At 44.3% G+C, this 26149-nt stretch overlaps 1 protein-coding gene across 1 annotated transcript in view; it reads left to right on the top strand.

Annotated features, from left to right (window-relative positions):
* The window catches only part of EGFL6 (EGF like domain multiple 6), a 152370-nt gene that overhangs the window by 115255 nt on the left and 10966 nt on the right, over positions 1-26149 (top strand). Inside the window, exon 9 of the mRNA XM_089652992.1 lies at positions 21577-21663. Coding sequence (XP_089509118.1) covers positions 21577-21663 — 87 coding nt within the window. The remainder of the gene's footprint in view (positions 1-21576; positions 21664-26149) is intronic.

Genomic DNA, 26149 nt, shown 5'->3' with positions numbered 1-26149 from the left:
CCGTAATCTGCCTGCACCCTATGTCAAAAAATTTAACACACCAGCAGTGTGAAGAGACCTGAAAGTGGCACATGGCAGCAGAGTGTGGCGATGGAGACAGCAGCAATGGGAGGCCGTACAGGGACCCATGAGAGACTCTGGACTTGGCAGCAGCATGAGGAGGCGGTATATAGGGGCCCATGGCAGATTAGGGGCCTGGCAGCAGCTATGTGAGGCCCGTTATCTTGCAGCACCCTATGTCAAAAAATTAAACACACCAGCAGTGTGAAGAGACCTGAAAGTGGCACATGGCAGCAGAGTGTGGCGATGGAGACAGCAGCAATGGGAGGCCGTACAGGGACCCATGAGAGACTCTAGACTTGGCAGCAGCATGAGGAGGCGGTATATAGGGGCCCATGGCAGATTAGGGGCCTGGCAGCAGCTATGTGAGGCCCGTAATCTGCCTGCACCCTATGTCAAAAAATTAAACACACCAGCAGTGTGAAGAGACCTGAAAGTGGCACATGGCAGCAGAGTGTGGCGATGGAGACAGCAGCAATGGGAGGCCGTACAGGGACCCATGAGAGACTCTGGACTTGGCAGCAGCATGAGGAGGCGGTATATAGGGGCCCATGGCAGATTAGGGGCCTGGCAGCAGCTATGTGAGGCCCGTTATCTTGCAGCACCCTATGTCAAAAAATTAAACACACCAGCAGTGTGAAGAGACCTGAAAGTGGCACATGGCAGCAGAGTGTGGCGATGGAGACAGCAGCAATGGGAGGCCGTACAGGGACCCATGAGAGACTCTAGACTTGGCAGCAGCATGAGGAGGCGGTATATAGGGGCCCATGGCAGATTAGGGGCCTGGCAGCAGCTATGTGAGGCCCGTAATCTGCCTGCACCCTATGTCAAAAAATTAAACACACCAGCAGTGTGAAGAGACCTGAAAGTGGCACATGGCAGCAGAGTGTGGCGATGGAGACAGCAGCAATGGGAGGCCGTACAGGGACCCATGAGAGACTCTGGACTTGGCAGCAGCATGAGGAGGCGGTATATAGGGGCCCATGGCAGATTAGGGGCCTGGCAGCAGCTATGTGAGGCCCGTAATCTGCCTGCACCCTATGTCAAAAAATTAAACACACCAGCAGTGTGAAGAGACCTGAAAGTGGCACATGGCAGCAGAGTGTGGCGATGGAGACAGCAGCAATGGGAGGCCGTACAGGGACCCATGAGAGACTCTAGACTTGGCAGCAGCATGAGGAGGCGGTATATAGGGGCCCATGGCAGATTAGGGGCCTGGCAGCAGCTATGTGAGGCCCGTAATCTGCCTGCACCCTATGTCAAAAAATTTAACACACCAGCAGTGTGAAGAGACCTGAAAGTGGCACATGGCAGCAGAGTGTGGCGATGGAGACAGCAGCAATGGGAGGCCGTACAGGGACCCATGAGAGACTCTAGACTTGGCAGCAGCATGAGGAGGCGGTTTATAGGGGCCCATGGCAGATTAGGGGCCTGGCAGCAGCTATGTGAGGCCCGTAATCTGCCTGCACCCTATGTCAAAAAATTTAACACACCAGCAGTGTGAAGAGACCTGAAAGTGGCACATGGCAGCAGAGTGTGGCGATGGAGACAGCAGCAATGGGAGGCCGTACAGGGACCCATGAGAGACTCTGGACTTGGCAGCAGCATGAGGAGGCGGTATATAGGGGCCCATGGCAGATTAGGGGCCTGGCAGCAGCTATGTGAGGCCCGTAATCTGCCTGCACCCTATGTCAAAAAATTAAACACACCAGCAGTGTGAAGAGACCTGAAAGTGGCACATGGCAGCAGAGTGTGGCGATGGAGACAGCAGCAATGGGAGGCCGTACAGGGACCCATGAGAGACTCTGGACCTAGCAGCAGCATGAGGAGGCGGTATATAGGGGCCTATGGCAGATTAGGGGCCTGGCAGCAGCTATAGGAGGCCCGTAATCTGCCAGCACCCTATGTCAAAAAATTAAACACACCAGCAGTGTGAGGAGACCTGAAAGTGGCACATGTTTGAGGCATGATTCATGGCGGATTTAGTCAGTTGTGTCAGGAACTGGTGGTTTGAAATCCAGACTAATCCACGCCTGATTCATTTTCACAAACGTGAGTCTCTCCACACTTTGGGTGGACAGTCGTGTCCTCCGCGGAGTTACAATACCTCCTGCCGCACTAAACACGCGCTCCGATGCCACGCTACTGGCCGGGCATGACAGCCTTTCAAGGGCAAATTCAGCTAGTTGGGGCCAAAGGTCAAGTTTCGTTGCCCAGTAGTCAAGGGGATTGTCTACCTCGGTTGGCAGGGTGCTGTCCAAGTAGGCCCAAGCCTGTTGTTTGAGCTCCTGCTCCAGGTCCACCTGATGCTGCTGCTGCTGCTGCGGCTGGTTAGTAGTTTCCTCACTGCGCTGGTGAAGAAAGCTACTCATCATCGACTGCAGACTGAGGCAGCCGCTGCTGGTGGAGCTGCCACTGCTCCTACCACCCCACCCCTCCCCTGCTGCCATGCCAGCGGAACGCGAGCGCACAGGGCCCACAGTGTCTGAGGATGGACGTTGGCGCACAAAGGCAGAGACCAACTGACTACATAGGTGGTTTTTATAGTACGTAATTTTGGCCTCCCTCTCAGCAGGTGTGAAAAAGGCCACCATTTTGGACCGGTAGCGAGGGTCCAACAAGGTGGACAGCCAAAAGTCATCCCTCTGTCTGATGGTTATTATTCGGCTGTCGCTACGCAAGCAACCGAGCATGCTATGGGCCATTTGTGCCAAGGAATGCGAGGGACTCCCTGCCTCCATCTCCACAGCATACTGCCACGGTGCGTCTGGGTCCTCTGTCTCCTCCTCCTCCTCCTCTACCAGATGCTCCTGCTCCTCCACTCCTGTCCGCTGAGTGGAAAAACCACCCATTTCACTCAATAATTCCTGAGCACAAATGTCCTCCTCTACCTCCTCCTCTTCTTCCTGTCCTGCCCCCACAGGGGTCATGTGGCGTTGAGATCTGTGCGCCACGTCTACCGCACCCTGACCAGCCATTGTTAACAGCATTTGTTCCAGGACGTGCAACAGAGGAATGACGTCGTTCATCCCATAGTCCTGCCGACTCACGAATAGCGTGGCCTCCTCAAAGGGCCTGAGCAAGCGGCAGGTGTCACGCATGAGCTGCCAATGGCTGACATCTAAGTTACACAGGGGAGTACCTTTATCCGCTTGTAACATCAGGAAATCGGTGATGGCCTTTCGCTGCTCGTAAAGGCGGTCTAACATGTGTAGGGTTGAATTCCACCTTGTTGCAACGTCGCAGATCAGGCGATGCTGTGGAATTCCGTTCTGCCGCTGCAGCTCAATGAGGGTGTTCTTTGCGGTGTAGGAATGGCTGAAATGCATGCACAGTTTACGTGACATTTTAAGGATGTCTTGCAGTGGGATGGTGGATTTTAGGAACCGCTTGACAACCAGATTGAACACGTGAGCCATGCATGGCGCATGGCACAACCTTCCTTGACGCAGAGCAGACACCATGTTCTTTCCGTTGTCAGTCAACATGGTTCCGATTTTTAGTTTGCGCGGAGACAGCCATCTGTCGATTTCTCTGTTCATTACACTCAGCAGTTCCTCCCCTGTGTGACTACGTTCGCCAAGGCATACCAGGTGCAGCACAGCGTGACACCGTTGCGCCCTGCACATGTGATATGCCGGTCGGGTAATGGGACTTGGCACGGGGGTGGCGGCTGAGGACACGGCGGAAAAAGAGGTGGTAGAGGCGGACATGCTTGCTGGACCAAGGACGTGCAAACGTGGAGGCAAAAGCGTCGTGACCTGTCCAAGTTGCTGGTGCGGCTGTGCCGGCACCACGTTCACCCAGTGGGCCGTAAATGACATGTACTGTCCCTGACCGTAGTTACAGCTCCACACGTCGGCGCTGCCGTGCACTTTGGCAGAGACCGACATGCTCAAAGACTGGCCCACCATCTCTTCTACATGTGAATGCAGGGCTGGCACTGCCTTTTGGGCAAAGAAATGACGGCTTGGCACTCTCCACCGCGGCGCGGCACAAGCCATCATTTCTCGGAAAGGTGCTGAGTCCACCAGTTGGAAAGGGAGGGACTGCAGCACCAGCAACTTGGACAGGAGGACGTTCAGCTTTTGCACCGTCGGGTGCGTGCTCGCAAACTGTTGTCTCTTGGATACGGATTCCAAGAAAGACTGTTGACGGAATCCGAGAAGAGGAGTAGCAGGAGAAGGAGCATCTGAACGAGCGGAAGATGCCAACGAGCGACAACTCCCCTCAGCAGAGGTGTTGGAGCCTTGACTGGCTGATAGAGGGCGATTGACGACGTCGGGTGACGGAGCAAGTAACGGAGCGGGTGATGGAGCGGGGGCTGGGGCAGGCAGAACCGCCGTATGTTTATCACGGTTTTCCCAGGCCACCGAATGGTGACGCTGCATATGCTGACGCAACGCTGTAGTCCCAACATGGGCCCCCTGGCCACGCTTGCATTTCTGGCCACATAGTCGACATACGGCTACGTTTACTTCCTCGGGCGGCTTGAGGAAAAATTGCCACACCACCGAGTAGGAAACTTTGCCCCCGCTACTCTTCACTGGCTGACTGCTACTTCCTCCGTGCGCACCGGCACCACTACTGGCCGTGGTGGTAGGCTGCAGTGGAGCTGGTGCTCTACTCCGTGGACGTTTGGCTCCACTGACACTGATGCGACCCTGCTGCTGTCTCCTGGGCAACCCACCGACTGTTTTGCTCGCTGCCAAGCTGCCACCCTCTTCTCCTGATGATGCGGAAGAAATTGCCTGATGACGACGAGGCTGCCAAGTGCGATCAACCTCCTCATCATCAAGTAGGGTCTCCGCCTCACTACTAGCCCCCTCGGCTGCGTCTGGGTCAGGAGACAGACCTGTCTCTAGACCGGCTACCGAGCCACTCTCCTCGCCAGTACTTGTTCGCTTGGCTGCTGAAAAGGCCGATGTCTCCCCCCGTTCCTGACCGCCCTCTGTTAGCTCTTCCTCACTGTACAGTGGGGCTGAGCCCACAGCATGCGATACTTCGCTTGGTGAGGGAACAGCAAAGGACAGGGGCAGGTAGAGGACACGTGATTTCAGTGGGCTTGCTCCCGGGCCATGCCAACTAACGGTTGTGTCTGACGTACCCACCGACCGTTGGCTGTAGGTGTCAGAGGTGACCTGGGAAGAGGAAGACGACCGAGCCAACCAATCAATGACGGCAGGGTTGTCGGTGGAGACACGACCGCTGGATGACACCGGGAGCACTGGCCTCTGGCTGCGAATACTGCTGCCTCGACCCCTTCCTCTGCTGCCACGTCTGCTCGCTCCTAAAACATTGCCTCCTCTGCCACTCCTCTGCATGTTGTCTGACATACTATTTAATTCAACGATTAGGTGTCCCTGAGTAACAATTCTCTGGCACTCAGTAACAATTCTGTCTGTCCCTGAGTATGAATTCTGTGGCCCTGAGTAACAATTCTGTGTCTGTGCGAGTAACAATTCTGTGTCTGTGCGAGTAACAATTCTGTGTCTGTGCAAGTAACAATTTTGTGTCTGTGCGAGTAACAATTCTCTGGCACTCAGTAACAATTCTGTCTGTCCCTGAGTAACAATTCTCTGGCACTCAGTAACAATTCTGTCTGTCCCTGAGTAACAATTCTCTGGCACTCAGTAACAATTCTGTCTGTCCCTGAGTATGAATTCTGTGGCCCTGAGTAACAATTCTGTGTCTGTGCGAGTAACAATTCTGTGTCTGTGCAAGTAACAATTTTGTGTCTGTGCGAGTAACAATTCTCTGGCACTCAGTAACAATTCTGTCTGTCCCTGAGTAACAATTCTCTGGCACTCAGTAACAATTCTGTCTGTCCCTGAGTATGAATTCTGTGGCCCTGAGTAACAATTCTGTGTCTGTGCGAGTAACAATTCTGTGTCTGTGCAAGTAACAATTTTGTGTCTGTGCGAGTAACAATTCTCTGGCACTCAGTAACAATTCTGTCTGTCCCTGAGTAACAATTCTCTGGCACTCAGTAACAATTCTGTCTGTCCCTGAGTAACAATTCTCTGGCACTCAGTAACAATTCTGTCTGTCCCTGAGTAACAATTCTCTGGCACTCAGTAACAATTCTGTGTCTGTGCGAGTAACAATTCTGTGTCTGTGCAAGTAACAATTTTGTGTCTGTGCGAGTAACAATTCTCTGGCACTCAGTAACAATTCTGTCTGTCCCTGAGTAACAATTCTCTGGCACTCAGTAACAATTCTGTCTGTCCCTGAGTAACAATTCTCTGGCACTCAGTAACAATTCTGTCTGTCCCTGAGTATGAATTCTGTGGCCCTGAGTAACAATTCTGTGTCTGTGCGAGTAACAATTCTGTGTCTGTGCAAGTAACAATTTTGTGTCTGTGCGAGTAACAATTCTCTGGCACTCAGTAACAATTCTGTCTGTCCCTGAGTAACAATTCTCTGGCACTCAGTAACAATTCTGTCTGTCCCTGAGTAACAATTCTCTGGCACTCAGTAACAATTCTGTCTGTCCCTGAGTAACAATTCTCTGGCACTCAGTAACAATTCTGTCTGTCCCTGAGTAACAATTCTCTGGCACTCAGTAACAATTCTGTCTGTCCCTGAGTATGAATTCTGTGGCCCTGAGTAACAATTCTGTGTCTGTGCGAGTAACAATTCTGTGTCTGTGCAAGTAACAATTTTGTGTCTGTGCGAGTAACAATTCTCTGGCACTCAGTAACAATTCTGTCTGTCCCTGAGTAACAATTCTCTGGCACTCAGTAACAATTCTGTCTGTCCCTAAGTAACAATTCTCTGGCACTCAGTAACAATTCTGTCTGTCCCTGAGTATGAATTCTGTGGCCCTGAGTAACAATTCTGTGTCTGTGCGAGTAACAATTCTGTGTCTGTGCAAGTAACAATTTTGTGTCTGTGCGAGTAACAATTCTCTGGCACTCAGTAACAATTCTGTCTGTCCCTGAGTAACAATTCTCTGGCACTCAGTAACAATTCTGTCTGTCCCTGAGTAACAATTCTCTGGCACTCAGTAACAATTCTGTCTGTCCCTGAGTATGAATTCTGTGGCCCTGAGTAACAATTCTGTGTCTGTGCGAGTAACAATTCTGTGTCTGTGCAAGTAACAATTTTGTGTCTGTGCGAGTAACAATTCTCTGGCACTCAGTAACAATTCTGTCTGTCCCTGAGTAACAATTCTCTGGCACTCAGTAACAATTCTGTCTGTCCCTGAGTAACAATTCTCTGGCACTCAGTAACAATTCTGTCTGTCCCTGAGTAACAATTCTCTGGCACTCAGTAACAATTCTGTGTCTGTGCGAGTAACAATTCTGTGTCTGTGCAAGTAACAATTTTGTGTCTGTGCGAGTAACAATTCTCTGGCACTCAGTAACAATTCTGTCTGTCCCTGAGTAACAATTCTCTGGCACTCAGTAACAATTCTGTCTGTCCCTGAGTAACAATTCTCTGGCACTCAGTAACAATTCTGTCTGTCCCTGAGTATGAATTCTGTGGCCCTGAGTAATAATTCTGTGTCTGTGCGAGTAACAATTCTGTGTCTGTGCAAGTAACAATTTTGTGTCTGTGCGAGTAACAATTCTCTGGCACTCAGTAACAATTCTGTCTGTCCCTGAGTAACAATTCTCTGGCACTCAGTAACAATTCTGTCTGTCCCTGAGTAACAATTCTCTGGCACTCAGTAACAATTCTGTCTGTCCCTGAGTATGAATTCTGTGGCCCTGAGTAACAATTCTGTGTCTGTGCGAGTAACAATTCTGTGTCTGTGCAAGTAACAATTTTGTGTCTGTGCGAGTAACAATTCTCTGGCACTCAGTAACAATTCTGTCTGTCCCTGAGTAACAATTCTCTGGCACTCAGTAACAATTCTGTCTGTCCCTGAGTAACAATTCTCTGGCACTCAGTAACAATTCTGTCTGTCCCTGAGTAACAATTCTCTGGCACTCAGTAACAATTCTGTCTGTCCCTGAGTATGAATTCTGTGGCCCTGAGTAACAATTCTGTCTGTGCGAGTAACAATTCTGTGTCTGTGCAATAACAATTTTGTGTCTGTGCGAGTAACAATTCTCTGGCACTCAGTAACAATTCTGTCTGTCCCTGAGTAACAATTCTCTGGCACTCAGTAACAATTCTGTCTGTCCCTGAGTAACAATTCTCTGGCACTCAGTAACAATTCTGTCTGTCCCTGAGTAACAATTCTCTGGCACTCAGTAACAATTCTGTCTGTCCCTGAGTAACAATTCTGTCTGTCCCTGAGAATGAATTCTGTGGCCCTGAGTAAGAATTCTCTGGCACTCAGTAACAATTCTGTCTGTCCCTGAGTAACAATTCTCTGGCACTCAGTAACAATTCTGTCTGTCCCTGAGTAAAAATTCTGTGGCCCTAATAACGTTTCTGTGGCCCTAAGTAACAATTCTCTGGCACTGAGTGAAAATTCTGTCTGTCCCTGAGTATGAATTCTGTGGCCCTAACTAGCGTTTCTTTGTCCCTAAATAACGATTCTGTCGCCCTCATTAACAAGACTGTGTCCCTGAGTAATGGTTCTCTGTCCCTAAGTAACTTCTCTCTGTCCCCAATTCTCGTTTCTGTGGCCCTAACTCTGTCCCTGTCCCTAGTACAGAGCGGTCTGCCTCTGTTCAATGACTGCAGGCAAATGAAGATTTCCAAAATGGCCGCTATATATACCTCGACCATTACACAGTGCTGGCTGGCTGGCTGCTGATTGGCTGATGCGATCACATGTCGTTGAGGAATGCATTATGGGGCAGCGCGCCTTGTCTGCGCGCCTTCCCCGACATCCCCGCTCCGTCGCCGCACATGTCAGCCGCCATTTTCGGAAAAATTTCGATTCGCGCGTCCGAATTAGGCTGTTTTTCGGATTCGGCACGAATCGAAATTTTTCCGATATTCGACTCGAATTCCACTTCGGATACTTCGATTCGCTCATCTCTAGCTGCTAGTATTAATATACAGATAAGAAGGTATATTTTACTTGCTTGTTTTAATTTTTTTTTTTGGTTTACATTTTTTCAGTTGCTTCCTGGTTTTTGGCCTAGACCAAAATAATGTAATGCATGCCAGGAGTCTTCTTGGCATTCTTTTCTTTCATCTGGAGGAGGAGCTTTCTCAGCTAAGCACACCCTTCTGCCTGTATACCTGAGCTAAGGTAGATGGATTCACAGAAGTAAATGCTACAACAATCATCTGCCTTGCCATGTCTAATAATACTAGGGGGTGTTTTTCAAAGTGATATATCAATAAACTAAAACATGGAGACATGGATGGATGGGTGAGTTTGCTTTGACTATTAAAAAGGAATGAAATAGCATTTTTCAGTTTGTGCTGCTCAGTTATAGTTTAGCTCTGCTTTAAAGTAGAACTACAGGCAAAACCCTTTTCATTTTGGATAGAGTAAGGGAGCATTATAGCCCTTTCTGTTTTTTCCCATCTATGCATATTGAGATTTCTACCATTTTGGGGGGAGATTTCACATCAACTCCTGTTCCATAGCACATGGCAGGAAGTGAGAGGAAATTTCTTCAAAATGAGAGAGATTTGTGGTTGTCACCAGGGTCACCAGAACCAGATTTCACCCCTATTCCTGTTCTGGTGACAATCCAAACATTTTTTCTTTCACCTTTAGTGATAACAATAAACAGGATAAAAAGAAAGGGTGAATCTCCCTAATGGGGCCACAGAGAGCAATAAAAACCAAGACAGTGCTCTAATCCCTCTTTAAAGAGGTAATAAACCACAGGAAAGAAAAAAAAAGTCCCCTGCAAGGTAATGCATTGCATACTAGCACATTATGTAGAACTTACCCTAAAACAAAGCCCTCCAGCAGAGTGCTGTCACCGCTCTAGAGGCTTCCATCTTCACCCCGTCTTCCTTCCGGGTTTGCAAGCTCCAACTGACTGACCGACCGCCAGCCACGATAACATCACTCCCGAGCATGCACGCAGGAGCCTTGGGCCACGGCACACAGCTCTGAAGGAGCAGCACAGGTACACCATTCCTGCATCTGCTGGCTTAAAAAAGAGAGAATATCTCTTAAACAGTGCACATTTAGGAGATATCTATTTTACCTACAGGCAGGGCAGCTGTTAGAAACCATGGGGCCCCATACAGCCAACCTGACAGGGTCCCCCCAAAAAAAACAGTTTACTCTGCTTCAGTTATGGACACAGTGATTGATCAGTACTGATAACTGATTGTGTTCATTCAGGAAAGCAACGGGCTGGTAAATGTGACATATTTACCAGACCCTTCCCCCACTTACCATCCTGACAGATCCTACTGTGTCCATGGGTAGGAGAAGAGGGAAGCCGGCAGCACTGCGGGGCTGGGGGCACACAGTTGGACCTGGGCAGCAGGGGGAAATGTATGGTGCACAGGGAAGGTGATGGGTGCGGGGGGTGGTGGGGATCAATTCCTGGAAATGATCCCCTGTATGGGGCAGCTGAAAGCCAGCGGGAGGGAGAGGAATAGAAGCTGCTGCAGAGAGAGCCATACAGGGGACTGGTCCAGTAATTTATCCCCCCACCGTAGTGATCATACTCACTTTCGCCCAGCTGCCTGGGCCCCCATGCTGGCCTTGGCCCCGTACATGAGGACTGGTGGAACCCCCTTATCCACGGCCCTGCCTACAGGTAAGCTTTGTTATAAGCTTACCTGTAAGTAAAATAAAAAAAAAACATTTATTATCACTTTAAGTAACTTCAGTTTCAAAAAATCTGAGGACAACCCTAACATGTCAGTGTATTGTGTTCAAACAGGGAAACCTTAACACTTAAGTCCTCATGCACACTTGACATTTTTACAGCTGCTGTTTTTGACTTTTGACATTTTTTTTCTACAGCCAGTAAACCCCCCAGCATGTTACCCTATGTGTCCATGCACACTGTAATCAGCATTTTTTGGCAGGGATGTTTTTTGGCTGGAAAAAAAAACCCAGATCTAGTGGGCTTCTAGAGGAGTTCTTTTAGCTGTAAAACTACTCTAACTCTGAAAAACACAGTAAACGTGGTAAATTGCGGCAAACCACAGTTTTTGGATTTTTTTCGATCCAAAAAATATTTTTTTATTGGTCAAAAAAATCTAAAAAAAAGTGGCAAAACACAGCTAAGTACTAATACAAAAATGCTAAAAAAACTCATGTTTTTAAGGTGACTTTACACAGCTACTGTTACCAGAATTATTAAAATGCCCAATGTGCATGGAGCCTAAAAAAATAAGAAAGCAATAAAACAATATTTACAAAATGTCTGCATGTAAGGAAGAGAACATCCAAATTTAAAAATGTTTATCTGCAAGTATTTCCCAAGCCAGATCTCTGTACACACCACTTATGTTTATGTTCAAATTTGAAGACCTAATTTCTACAATCAGACAAAAAATGAAACCAAAAAAACACTACCGTGTATACAAATGTGTGCTTTAGGATTGTATGCAGCCTGGCATAAACAGATGTTTACTTCCACTAGGAACATTTTATTTTTTTAGGAGATGATCTGCCTATAATTATTCCCTTGTGCTACCCGCTGCCCAATGCCCAGCTAGAGCATATGAATATCATTCAATAAAGTGTAGTTCCTCCTTCTTTATGAACAGACTAGTAAAACTGCGCCCGTTCACGAAAATTAGAAGGCCCTGTCCCAATGCAATGTAAACTCACCTGCTGCAGGAAATGCTGTGGGTGTGCTGGGCATGGCTGCTGGTGCTAGTCTACTTTTAAAGTGGTTGTACAGGCTAAAATGGTTTAAATGCATTAAATTGGTTGTAAACCTCAGACATGAAATATGAGCAAAGCACATCCCTCTTTAGTGTGTGCATGTCTAGATCCAGAGCACACATTTCTGTCTGCTGTTTCATTCCTCTGCTATAATCATGAGTCACCTCTGACTAGTTTTCCTGACACCAAGAGAAAAATGGTTATAGGGGAGGGCACAGTCTGTGATTGACAGCCTCAGCTCTATTCCTGTGTGCTGTGTGGAGGGGGGTGTGTCCCTTCCCTCCAGTCAGCTCTCAGAGCTCTTCTTGGGACTCTTGTCGATCCGGGTGGGCATCATGACATCCTTCCCTGATCGTGCCTCACGTGTGTCCGCAGGGCCGCGCTGTGGCAAGATCTGTCACTGGCTGTGTACCTCACATACAGCCAATAATAGATCTGTGCACCTGCCCGTTGCCAGTACCATGTGACCTAATCACAGCAGGTCACATGACAATTGTAAACAATGGATGGCTTCCTTTCATGCCATCCATTGTATACAATTGTGTCACTAGCTGTGATTGGTCACAGTAATCACATGCACGGACTGGTCCATCCACAGCCCATCTGTGTCATATGATTAGCTGTGGCCAATTGCAGCTAATTACAAATATATATATTAAAAATATATATATTTTAAATATATTCTGCACTGTTTTTTAACATACAAAAAAGTAATTTTAACATATAGTTTACATATATTTTTAAATGCATTCCAAAAATGTAGAGTTGTATTTTTAAAGACATACAGTACACTGATTAATGCCTCTTATGTGCCTATATACGCATGGACCTGTTTATTCGCCTCAACTCACCATGTAGGTGGGCTGTGTTTCCATATTTGTGCTCTTGTATCTTACTTTTCAATAAAAATATTGAAATAAAAAGACATACAGTATATTTGAAATGTATTTTAAAAAATATTTTTCATATATTTTGTAAAAACGCATTTCAATACGCAGTATATATATATATATATATATAATTATTTATTGAAATATATTGAATATGGCCAAAAGTGTAGCATTTCAAATATATGTCAATATATTTGGGAAGAATATTTTTAAAATATATTTCAAATATATTTTTCTTCTATGTGGGTAGTTTTCTATGAAATGTATTCTTATTTACTTGGGAGGCTAATGAAAAATGAAATGTCCATATGTTTCTTTTTATTTCATTACCATTTTAGTTATAAATGCAATAAACTTAACACTGCAATTGATGAATCATATTATAGCAGTGGTTTATCTTTCTACAGTACAATATAAATGGTGTGCATTTAGCTAAGCCATTGATCTCCATGCTGTGGAATACATTATGCAAGGATACATTTCGGACTGACTTTTCAGCATTGGAAACAGCCCTTATTTATGGCTTATATGTTCATTAAAGACATGAAATGTAAGAGTTTTGGAATTCTGTGGAATGCCAAGAAAAAAACCTTTCCATTAAGTTAATGGCTGCCATATGCACAGAAGTGTTCTGCCTATAGAGCTCCTGGTGTGCAGATGCCAAAATATATTCAGATTAAAAACTTTTTACAGCCATAGTTGTTAGCATAACAGCAATTTGCTCCCCGTTTACTAATAGCTTGGCAGCCCAATGTGGGCACTTTCTGAAAAATGTACCCTTGCAGTGACGATAAGCAAATAATTGATGACTTTTCCGTATAAAATAAGTGACACCTCCTTTCTCCACACTCCTTCTTTCACAGTCGCAGAAAGTTTATGCAATGTAAGTACCTTTTTTCATATTTTATACCTTATTCATAAATTATAACTAAAGGCCAAACTTTTAGTTTTAGATAGAGTGGAGAGGGATTAGAACACTGATTAGGTTTTTATTGTCTTTCTTATAAATTAATCCAGCATCAGACCGCTGTTTCCTTCTTTAGCCGGGAGCGCATGGCCCACGGTGACACTGGTGACAACCATTTGATAAAAGCACCAACACTCATCCGCGTTTTTAGCGCCGTCTGTGTGACGAGAGTAACTTTTGGGGGTGGGGGGACCCCTATCTCAGCTCATGTTCCTCTTATGTGTAAGCCACCCTGTTAGGGGTACAGAGTGGAATGTCCATTGTTCACTGCCATGTGCTGCATCCCATTGTTCTATTGTGTCTTGCTGGCCAGCAAACTATTATGGGATTTATCTGTTCCTGTATTGTCTACTGCCAAGTGGTTATCCCTTTGTTCTATTGTGTGTCTTGGTTTGGTGGGGGGTGTTTCTGGCAGCCCTTCCCCCTGATGGGTCAGCCTGATGATGTGTTTCCTGTTCCTGGTTGTATTTCCCCGCCCTGTGTATATATCTTGTGTTAAAATAAAGCAGTTGACTTCCTGTCTTAAGAAGAGTCTGGTGCTGTCAATTTCCTGTATGGTCAGCGGTGGTGTCTGGGGATCTGTGTTTGGACAGGGAAGCGGGAGTCTAACGGAAATACCCTAGCGCAGTCGGGGTCCGGTTCCGTTACAGTCTGTCACTTCTTGTTTTGGCTATTGGACAGGGAGTGAAGAGACATCTCCCCAATAAAATACAGATGGCAAATAAGTTACAGGGGTTATAACATTCCCTTATGCTCTCTAAAATTTAAACAAAGCATGTTAAAGCAGTATTAAACCCTAAGCCAAAAATGCAACTTACCAACCATTTGATGTGTTGGCTGCATTAGTTTTCTTTTTTAGGCTTTTTTCCCCTCTGTTTTCACCTAATGATCTGGCCAGTAACACACCTTCGGTATTAGAGTACCTATTAAGGAGCAACAGAGACACCTTTGGACAGCCACACTGTCAGTCAGTAGTATTAGAATGACTAGCACATTTAGATAGACGTAACAAAATATAGCTAAACTCCAGCTTTTGAGCCAGTATAGCAAATTTTTTTTCCCTTTTTGGATTAAGATTTTACAAATAAATAAAAGTAGATCAGTGTAAGCACCCTGCCACTCTTAACTGCTACATCTGCAGGCAGGGCTGCTGATAGAAACCACGGGGCCCCATACAGCCAATGTGACAGGGCCCTCCCCTTTAAAAAAAAAAAAGGTTACTATGCTTCAGCTATGAATGAACACATTGAGTGATCAGTACTGATCACTCATTGTGCTCATTCAGGAAATAAGGGGCTGGTAACATATTTACCAGCCCTTCCCCCAGTCTTCATCCTCAAGGATCCTGTTGTGTGCTTGCAGCTGCCAGTGGAAAGGAGAGGAGGGAAGCTGGCAGCACTGTGGGGGTGGGGGCACACAGGGGGGGCCTGGGCAGTAGGGAGAAATGTATAGTGCAAAGGGAGGGTGATGGGTGTGGCGGGGGGCAATTGCTGGAACTGATCCCCCCTCTCTCTGCAGCAGCTGCCAGCAGCAGGGAGAGGAAAAGAAGCCAGCTTTTAGTTGCTGCAGAGAGAGCCATACAGAGGATTGGTTCTAGTAATTGCCCTCCTGCTGTGTTGATCACACTTCCTGCCCAGCCCACATTCGATTCACCCAGCTGCCTGGCCCCCCTGCCAGCTTGGGCCCCATACAGGAGGACTGGTGGTAGCCCCTTATCCACAGCCCTGTCTGCAGGACAGCTACTCTGTTGAAAACAAACACACTAACTGGCAGGATCACCAGGTAAAAATAAAGGAACAAAAGCCTAAACAAGAAAAGTAATGCAGCCACCACATCTAAGAATTGGTAAGCAGGAATATACTAAATATTTGCTTTTGAGTTTATTACCACTTTAATAGTGTTTCTTCACGTAGGTGAGAGTGAATTGGCCACCTATTGCCTCCTGGGATAACCTTGTCACACACCCTAGGAGACAGTGTTTCAATGTGACCAAAGCATCAAACCATTTTGACATTACATAGCATCAGATCTTTATCTGAACATCTTAGATTGTAAGCTCTAATGAGCAATGCCCTCTGTTTCCTCTTGTACCAAATTGTATTGTAACTGTAATGTCTACCTTCATTTTGTAAAGTGCTGTGCAAACTGTTGGCGCTATATAAATCCTGTATAATAATAATATAATATAATAATAACAATAATAATAATAAAAAAAAGGAACTGAACTCAGGTGTCTGTAGCCAGAAAAAGGCAGACAAAGGACAAAGAACTGGTCACCAGTATTACCAACAGCTCATCTTTTCCTATCACTGATGTATTTCCACTTTTGCAGTCAAATTTGAGAAAGATGTTGGCGCTATATAAATCCTGTATAATAATAATAATATGCAAGATTTAGTGGTGCCAGCTGCAAAAATCAGAAAGAGACATCCAGAGAATGTTGGCTGTGAAGAGCACAAAGCTGGATTTAATGTACTTGCAAGCATGCTTTTAATTACAAAAACATTTAGGGGTTTATTAACTAAAGCTGGAGAGTGCAAAAATCAGGCTGACTTCTGCATAGGAACCAATCAGCCTCCAGGTTTTATTGCCAAAGCTTCATTGGACAAGCTGAAGTTAGAAGCTGATTGGTTTCTATGCAGAAGTGAGCCTGATTTTGCACTCTCCAGCTTTAGTAAATAAACCCCTTAGTGTCAGTTCACTCCGGAATCACACAGAAACATGCTTTACATCCCTGTGCAATTCCTGTGCATTTTATCATGCCATTTTCAGACCATTCATTTGAATGGGCTGAAATCATACTGGATTGCACCAAAAGCAGTATACGCACTCACTACTTTTAAAAAAGCACAACAACCAGATTGCATGGTACTGCACTACTATGCAGTCCTGTGCCGGCAAACACATTCTGAGTTTGGGATGTCGTTAGGAATCTATTGATACCCATAGCAGATCTCACACAGACGTGTGTTTGAAACATGGTGCAAAAATGTGCATAGAAAGCGGCTTTCCAGCTCCAAGTTCCAGTGTCAATGGGCACTTAGAGAGAGTTATTGGGAAGGCTGCTTTTCAATCTGTATAGCAAGGTGCAAGGTTCTTTTTAAGCTACTCAGAGATGAATAGATCCAAAACATGATATTAAAGCTTTGCCATTTTTAGCACTTCCCATTGCTGAGATGCAGATTTACATTATACAGGCGTACCTCAGTTTACGAATTTAATTTGTTCCGTGGGACTTTTCGTATTGCGATAAATTTGTAAACCGAAACGCCGTTTTCCATAGGAATGCAGGAATCTGAAGAATATATTTTTAAAAATATATATATTTTTTTAAATATATTCTTCAGATTTTTTTAACATATAAAAAAGGCATTTTAACATTTATTTTTTACATATATTTGTAAATGCATTCCAAAAATGTAGATTTGTATTTTTAAAGACATACAGTATATTTGAAATGTTTTTTTAAAACTATTGTTCATGTATTTTGTAATAAAAACGCATTTCAACATGCAGTATTGAATTCATATTCAAATTCATAGATAGAAGGTGTGAAGGGCCCCAACAGTTTCCTTGAAAATGTTTAGATAGAAGGTGTGAAAGTCCCCAATAGTTTCTTTGAAGGGCCCCAACAGTTTCCTTGAAATTGCTTAGATAGCAGGTGTGAAGGGCCTTAACAATTTCCTTGAAGGGCCCCAACAGTTTCCTTCAAAATACTTAGATAGCAGATGTGAAGAGCCTTAACAGTTTCCTTGAAGGGCTCCAACAATTTCTTTGAAATTGCTTAGATAGCTTGTGTGAAGGGCCCCAACAGTTTCCTTGAAAATGCTTAGATAGCAGGTGTGAAGGGCCCCAACAGTTTCCTTGAAAGGCCCCAACAGTTTCCTTAAAGGGCCACAACAGTTTCCTTGAAAATGCTTAGATTGCAGATGTGAAGGGCCCCAACAGTTTCCTTGAAAATGCATAGATAGAAGGTGTGAAGGGCCCCAACAGTTTCCTTGAAAGGCCCCAACAGTTTCCTTGAAAATGTTTAGATAGCAGGTGTGAAAGGCCTTAACAGTTTCTTTGAAGGGCCCCAACAGTTTCCTTGAAAATGCTTAGATAGCAGGTGTGAAGGGCCCTAACAGTTTCCTTGAAGGGCTCCAACAATTTCTTTGAAATTGGTTAGATAGCGGGTGTGAAAGGCCCCAACAGTTTCCTTGAAAATGCTTAGATAGCAGGTGTGAAGGGCCCCAACAGTTTCCTTGAAAGGCCCCAACAGTTTCCTTGAAAATGCTGAGATAGCAGGTGTGAAGGGCCCCAACAGTTTCCTTAAAGGGCCACAACAGTTTCCTTGAAAATGCTTAGATAGCAGATGTGAAGGGCCCCAACAGTTTCCTTGAAAATGCATAGATAGAAGGTGTGAAGGGCCCCAACAGTTTCCTTGAAAGGCCCCAACAGTTTCCTTGAAAATGCTTAGATAGCATGTGTGAAGGACCCCAACAGTTTCCTTAAAAGGCCCCAACAGTTTCCTTGAAAATTCTTAGATAGCAGGTGTGAAGGGTCCCAACAGTTTCCTTAAAGGGCCACAACAGTTTCCTTGAAAATGCTTAGATAGCAGATGTGAAGGGCCCCAACAGTTTCCTTGAAAATGCATAGATAGAAGGTGTGAAGGGCCCCAACAGTTTCCTTAAAAATGCTTAGTTAGCAGGTGTGAAGGGCCCCAACAGTTTCCTTAAAGGGCCACAACAGTTTCCTTGAAAATGCTTAGATAGCAGATGTGAAGGGCCCCAACAGTTTCCTTGAAAATTCATAGACAGAAGGTGTGAAAGGCCCCAACAGTTTATTTGAAGGGCCCCAACAGTTTCCTTAAAATTGCTTAGATAGCAGGTGTGAAAGGCCCTAACAGTTTCCTTGAAGGGCACTAACAGTTTCCTTTAAAATGCTTAGATAGCAGGTGTGAAGGGCCCCAACAGTTTCCTTGAAAATGCTTAGATAGCAGGTGTGAAGGGCCCCAACAGTTTCCCTGAAAATGTTTAGATAGCAGGTGTGAAAGGCTCCAACAGGCCCCAACAGTGCATGTTATCCCATTATTCCATTATTCCTGGCAAACGTTCCTTAAAATCCTGAGTAGATTCCGCTGATGGATTGTGCAGATCTTCAGAATACTTAATGCTTTTTTTGTGTGTGTTTCCTGTATAATACTGAAATAAGTAGAAAGACATATAGTGAACTCTAGGATTTAGTACACCGTCTGTGTATGATTGGTTAACTGCAATCAGACCATCTAAGGAGACATAAAAGTCAGAGGTTGTAAATATAAACCAAGTCACTGGAAAATTGCCTTGCATCCCTATTCTTAACATACATACTGCTATAGCTGTTGTAAGCTCTGTTTGGTCTGGGTGTTAGCGTTTTCAAACAAATGTGTGTGTTTTTTCCAAAGACAGGCACTAGACTTCTAATTTAAACAACGCTATACTAGGCAATTTCAGAAAACTGCGAAGAACAGTTTTAGCTTAACCACTACTCATTATATTATAAATGATTGTATAAAGGCTGTTATATGTGAACGACTTGGATCCAGGGGTGGACTGACAACCCATGGGGCCCCCGGGCAATGGGGGATCATGGGGCCCCTGTGTCCTTGCCCAAACTCAAAAAAGCCTATGAAAAAGGTACCAGGGGTATTTCATGGGGCCCCCTACTGACCCCGGGCCCTCGGGCAGTGCCCGAGTTTCCATATAGTCAGTCCGCCCCTGCTTGAGATCCATACATAAACTACACAAGGTGCTGTGTTAGGGGCTTATTAAGCTCAACCCTTAAGGCAATTCATCAGGGGAGCCAGACCCAATGGGGTTTATTTACTAAAGCTGAAGAGTGCAAAATCTGGCTCACTTCTGCATAGAAACCAATCAGCTTCCAGGTTCTATTGCCAAAGCTTAAATGAACAAGCTGAAGTTAGAAGCTGATTGGTTTCTATGCAGAAGTGAGCCTGATTTTGCACCCTCCAACTTTAGTAAATAAACCCCAATATGTCCATGTAGCATTATAAGCTTAGCCATTCGGTATCACTGTATGAAATATTCTCTGGCCTCATTCAATGCACATCCACATTGTGGGAATATGGTCTTACCACATTGCAGACCTTTCCCTCCTCAAATCACCAGGGGATATCCACAGCTTATAGTTGTTTCAGTAATAGTCATTCGGCCTCTGTTATCCACTTTCTCCATCATCATGGTGTCTGGGCGTGGGGGCGTACTGTGATGACATCACGTGACGTACTGTGATGTACAAGTGTAGCTTTGTCAGGATCCCCTAATGAATTGCCTTAAGGTTTGAGCTTAATAAGCCTCTAACACAGCACTCGGATGTTGCCCCTATTCAGGGGCGGACTGACCATTTAGAAACTCGGGCACTGCCCAAGGGCCCGGGGTCAGTAGGTGGGCCCCATGAGATACCCCTGGTACCTTTTTCATAGGCTTTTTTGAGTTTGGGCAAGGACACAGGGACCTCATGATCCTCTATTGCCCGGGGGCCCCATGAGTTGTCAGTCCACCCCTGCCCCTATTGGACTATTATAGGGGTTGAGCAATAGAGCCACTCAGCACTGAAACTGAACTGGCATTACTCTTATTGGAGTTCATTTTCCTAAGTGGGATACTTTATGTTATATTACTTCTGTAGACAACCCCACGACTGGGAACTTTACAATATCTGGCTTATTTTGGAATAATGCAATACAACTGTGGACACTCATGGAAACTGTGGAACAACATTAAACTGCACAGATAGTCAGTTCTAGTGCCACTGTCCATATGGCCATCAGAAATACCTTACGTATCGGGACAATATATCTCCGCCCATAATATTGAGATAGCCCCAAGGGGGAGGAGATCTCCATTGCCCAGTCACTTCTAATTTGATGAAGAAAGGAGTTGATCCTAGGCTATGGGGTATATACACTTCTTGAGATATCAGTACCTATGCGGTAAGTCATCTGCGCTCCTTGATCATATATATATATATATATATATTGATGGCCGAACGCTCAGATAGTGACATTGTTTTTAGAATTGTTATTGTGTTTTATATGTTGAAAGTATTGAACACTGTGTCAATTCTATTGCACTTTAATAAATCAATATAATATATTAGTTAATATGAATGATTTTTGATTGAAGCCTTAATTGCCGTCATAGTAACCCCTTGTTCCATACCCTCTGAATAAGATTGATTGTTTTTTACAGATTATATTTAGGTTAAGATGGCAACACTTAATTAGTGACTAGGCAATCAAGTAAAATTCCTAATTCCCTCCATTTTTTTGGCTGTTTTAGCAATAAAATCCATACCTGAATTTCAGCTTTAATGGTGAACAAAGCTCCTTAGAAGTAAATTGCAGTACATATTAGGTGCACAATTGACTACATCTCCATTATGAAATGCTCTACAAAGGTAAATACTTAAGCTGTCTGATGTAAAGCTTATTCGTGAATATCAGGTTACAAAAAAGTATATTCCTCAGTTATGTAAAGTTTAGTGAAATTCAAAAGTTAAAATAAGTCTTCTGTTCTTTCTTATGTACACAGTGAATCTGGAAAATAAAAGCTTTAATTTTAAAAGAGAATAAAACACATTCCTTTACCTTACATAAAACATTTGTTGCCTTTTGAAAAAAAAAAAAAAAAAAAAAAAACTTGCTAAAAAAGAGAAGCTGTCATAAAAAGGACAGTGTGCACCAACCTTGCACAAACCAATCACATATCCACAATACAATCTGATGCAATGGATCTATTTATGTGTTATTGGCACTAGGGTTTTATTGGGGGAACTACCCCTCTAGTCTTTTATGTCTATAGAACATTTATTTATTGAAAGAATATCTCTGTTTGTATTCCTGCGTGCATTATATAAAATGTGGAAATTTAATTGACTTTTGTTGTACTTAGCTCTACAGGTTAAAGAGAAGGTGAGAGAAGAACCTGCCTATAGCCCAGAAGCAGTAAATATAAAAGTTCTGCTGCAAAAATCAGAAGGTAAATGAATGATTCAAAGACACATTTTATACAGGATGGTAGCAAAGAATGAGCACCACAAATGACTTGCTGAATGCTACCTCGATCCCTATAAATTTGGGATGAATTTATAAAAAACATTGCAAAGATTTTTCGATTATATCTCCCTTTCACCCTTCCATATTATCCTTTCACACAACGTAAAGTGACCCTGTCAGCACAGAGGGAACAGTTCTCTAAGCCCTCATGCACACTTTTTTTCAGCTGCTGTTTTTGGCTTTTGACGTTTTTTTCTACAGCTAGTAAACCCCCCAGCATGTTATCCTATGTGTCCATGCACAGATATTTATTTATTTCAGGTACTTATATAGTGCTGTCAATTTACGCAGCGCTTTACATATATATTGTACATTCACATCAGTCCCTAACCCTCAAGGGGCATACAATCTAAAGTCCCTAACTTACATTCATATACAAGGGCCAATTTAGACAGGATCCAATTAACCTACCAGCAGGGGCGGACTGACAACTCATGGGGCCCCCGGGCAATAGGGGATCACGGGGCCCCTGTGTCCTTGCCTAAACTCAGAAAAGCCTATGAAAAAGGTATCAGTCCTTAACCCTAAAGGGGCGTAAAATCTAAGGTAAATGGACTGTAATCAATGTTTTTTTTGCTGGAAAAAAAAAAGGACTAGTGGGTTTATTCAGGAGTTTTTTAGCTGTAAAACCACTCTAACGCTGAAAAACGTGGCAAAACGTGGTAAAAAGAAAACTAAAAAACCCACAAACGCTGCTAAACGCTAATGCAAAAACGCTAAAAAAAAAGCTGAAAAACTCACATTTTTAACGTGACTTTACATAGCTAACGTTACCAGCGTTATCAAAACGTCTCGTGTGCATGAAGGCTTAGGGATATATACTGCATGATGTTTTGCCTTAAAATACCTCAAACAGTATTAAGCTCAAAAGTAGTCAATTCACTAAAAGCATTACATAACAAATAGGTTAAAGTAATATTAAACCTTAGTATTTTTAGGTTAAAGTGTTACTAAACCCACAACAGTAATATCAGTCTGTATATGCAATAAAGCATGCTTGTTACACTCCCTGTGGAACCTAAGGGGTTAATTCTCTGCATTGCGAAAAAAGGATGTTTGATCCTGTCTTCTCTGATCCTCTCCTTCTTCTACATTATCCACTCCATCTGCTGAAAGAACAGAGCCTTGGGGGCAAGCTGCACATGCTCAGTTTTGGTGCATATTGCTATATTGTTTTTCTTGGGAGAGGTCATGTGATCAGCACAGGGCTAATCAGCACTGTCCAAACAGAGGGCCAGGGGTCCTGCAGCCTCATAGGACAATTAGGGGAGAATGAAAACAGCTTCTACAAGGTTTAACCAGTGCTCTGCTGGACACTGATAGAAGTCACAAGACTGATCTAACTGCTGATGAGAAAAGATATTTAGCATTTTTTTTTAATATTTTCACTTTACTAACTCTTTAAAGTGGTCCTAAAGTTAAACAGTTTTTTTATCTTAATGCATTCCCCGCATTAAAGTGTTACTAAACCCACAACAGTAAAATCAGTATGTATATTCTTCCAGTGTCCCCCTCTTATCTCCTGATAAGACATATTACGTGGAGTCACTCTGCACATGCTCGGTTTGGTGTGTATTGCTAGAGAGGTTTTTTTTTTTCTTGGGAGAGTGCATGTGATCAGCACAGGGCCAATCAACACTGTCCAGACAGGTCAGGGGTTCTGTATCCTCCTAGAGCAGAATGAAAACTCCTGCAAGCCTTAACCAGTGCTCTGTTGGACACTGATAGAAGTCACAAGACTGCTCTAACTGCTGATGAGAAAAGGCATTTAGCAATTTATATTTATTAAAATAATTGCATTTCCATGTTGTGTGTACTGTGGGAGACCAGATATAGTGAATGCAGGGTCCTGGGTTTAGTAACACCTTTAAAGAGAAGTATGGAAATAGTATTTTTCCCAACTTATACTTACCTAGGTGGATGCAGCATTGGTCCAATGCTGCATTTGTCCCCCGCCAGCTCTAAGTGTGAGAACTCAGCTATCACATGATCACTGATCGCTGAGTTCTCACAGCCACTCTGAGCAGAGAGCGATGACTGTCAGTCAAAAAGATCTTTAGCTGTACTTCCCCTTTAATGTGCTGAGCAATTAAATAGACATTCCTCAATAAACTTCTTGTTAAAATTCTTCCCCCAGCACTTGCAGTTTACAACTTTCAATATCAGTGATTCCTGCTCTCTCAGTGCTGCTTCCCTAAGCTCCAGTGTTCACAAGAAACAGTGGACAATGCAGTCTCCAGTCTATCTGTCAGCTTGGAGAAGGGAAAGGGGAAGAGAAGGGAGCAGCAGGGAAGTGCCTTGCCATCCTAGGCTACAGGTCTTTGTGTTCCTATTGATGTACCCAGTGTAGGGGAACAGAGCTCTAGTCCCTACATGCAAAGGCTACTCCATAGGATGCTACAAGATAGAGGAGCCACCTGCAAACAGAAATCCTGGGGCAGTGATCGCAGCACCAGCTTACACAGATACATGAGCAAGAACTAAAACATAAAAGAAGCTGCATATTCAGTAACTAAGTCAGCTGCTGAAAGTTCTTTAAAAAAAATTGAAGATTCACTATTACTTTAACTATTTAGTGTGTTTTTTTTGTGTCTTATCACATTTTTTCACAAGCTAACACTGCACCAGAGGGAGACTGTCCTGTGAATGAGGATGCACAGAAATATTGTAAAATTACACAAACATTTCAGTATGTCATTCACAGAACAGTCTCCCTTTAGTGCAATGCTACAATTTATTTACATTCCTGAGCTAGGGGGCTTAACATTTCCACCCTGATACGTTGTTTTCTTTTAACCTACTGGCAAGTACAGAGTTCCACTCATTATTTTGTACCTTTCTAAAATCTTGACTGCCTATACCCTTGGTGCCCAATCTGCAGCCTTTTGGCACTTTTTGTGTGTTCCTCAGGGATCTTGCAGGCACTAATCTGTATTTCCCTATTGCCCTGTTACAGCAGTTATTTCTAGCAGTCTCATGTAATATGTCTCCAGTCAATGAATGTCTCCTGAAGTATGTTCCTAGTCTCCAACAACTACTATAGAACTGTTGACCAAGATCTAAAAATAGATCGAACTGTTGAGACCAGGACCTAAAAATAGAACGAACAGTTGAGAACAGGATCTAAAAATAGATCAAACAGTTGAGACATGGATCACAGTCTCTGATAGTCTCCTGAAGCATATCCACAGTCTCTGACCATCTCTTGCATCATGTCCTCAGACTCTGACATCTCTTCAAGCATGTCAGCAGTCTCTGACCATCTCTCGTATCATGTCTGCACTCTCTGACCATCTCTCGTATCATGTCTGCACTCTCTGACCATCTCTTGTATCATGTCTGTCATCTCTGACCTTTTCTTGTATCATGTCCGCAGTCTATGACTGTCTCCTGTATCACGTCTGCAGTCTATGACAATCTCCTGTATCATCTCTGTGATCTCTGACCATATCTTGCATCATGTCTGCCATCTCTGACCATCTCTTGTATCATGTCTGCCATTGCTGACCTTTTGTATATTGTCCACGGTCTATGAGAATCTCCTGTATCATGTCTGTGGTCTTTGACCATCGCTTGCATCATGTCTGCTGTCTCTGACCATCTCTTATATCATGTGTGCAGTCTCTGACCAACTCTTGTATCATGTCTGCACTCTCTGACCATCTATTGTATCATCTCTGCCGTCGCTGACCTTCTCTTGTATCATGTCCGCAGTCTATGACAATCTCCTGTATCATGTCTGTGGTCTTTGACCATCTCTTGCACCATGTCTGCCGTCTCTGACCATCTCTTGCATCATGTCTGCCGTCTCTGACCATCTCTTATATCATGTGTGCAGTCTCTGACCAACTCTTGTATCATGTCTGCAGTCTCTGACCATCACTTATATCGTGTCTGCTGTCTGTGATCATCTCTTGTATCATATCTGCACTCTCTGACCATCTCTTGTATCATCTCTGCCGTCGCTGACCTTCTATTGTATCATGTCTGCAGTCTATGACAATCTCCTGTATCATGTCTGCCGTCTCTGACTATCTCTTGCATCATGTCTGCCGTCTCTGACCATCTCTTGCATCATGTCTGCCGTCTCTGACCATCTCTTATATCATGTGTGCAGTCTCTGACCAACTCTTGTATCATGTCTGCAATCAATGACCATCTCTTGTATCATGTCTGCAGTCTCTGACCATCACTTGTATCGTGTCTGCTGTCTGTGACCATCTCTTGTATCATGTCTGCTGCACTCTCTGACCATCTCTTGTATCATCTCTGCCGTCGCTGACCTTCTCTTGTATCATGTCCGCAGTCTATGACAATCTCCTGTATCATGTCTGTGGTCTTTGACCATCTCTTGCATCATTTCTGCCGTCTCTGACCATCTCTTGCATCATGTCTGCCGTCGCTGACCA

This window comes from Staurois parvus, unplaced genomic scaffold (genome assembly GCF_062004578.1).
Source record: "Staurois parvus isolate SC_StPar_1 unplaced genomic scaffold, SC_StPar_1.0 ptg000696l, whole genome shotgun sequence".
Classification (NCBI taxonomy): Eukaryota; Metazoa; Chordata; class Amphibia; order Anura; family Ranidae; genus Staurois; species Staurois parvus.
The sequence above is the reverse complement of the archived record's forward strand: the minus strand, read 5'-3'. Positions and strand labels throughout refer to the sequence as shown.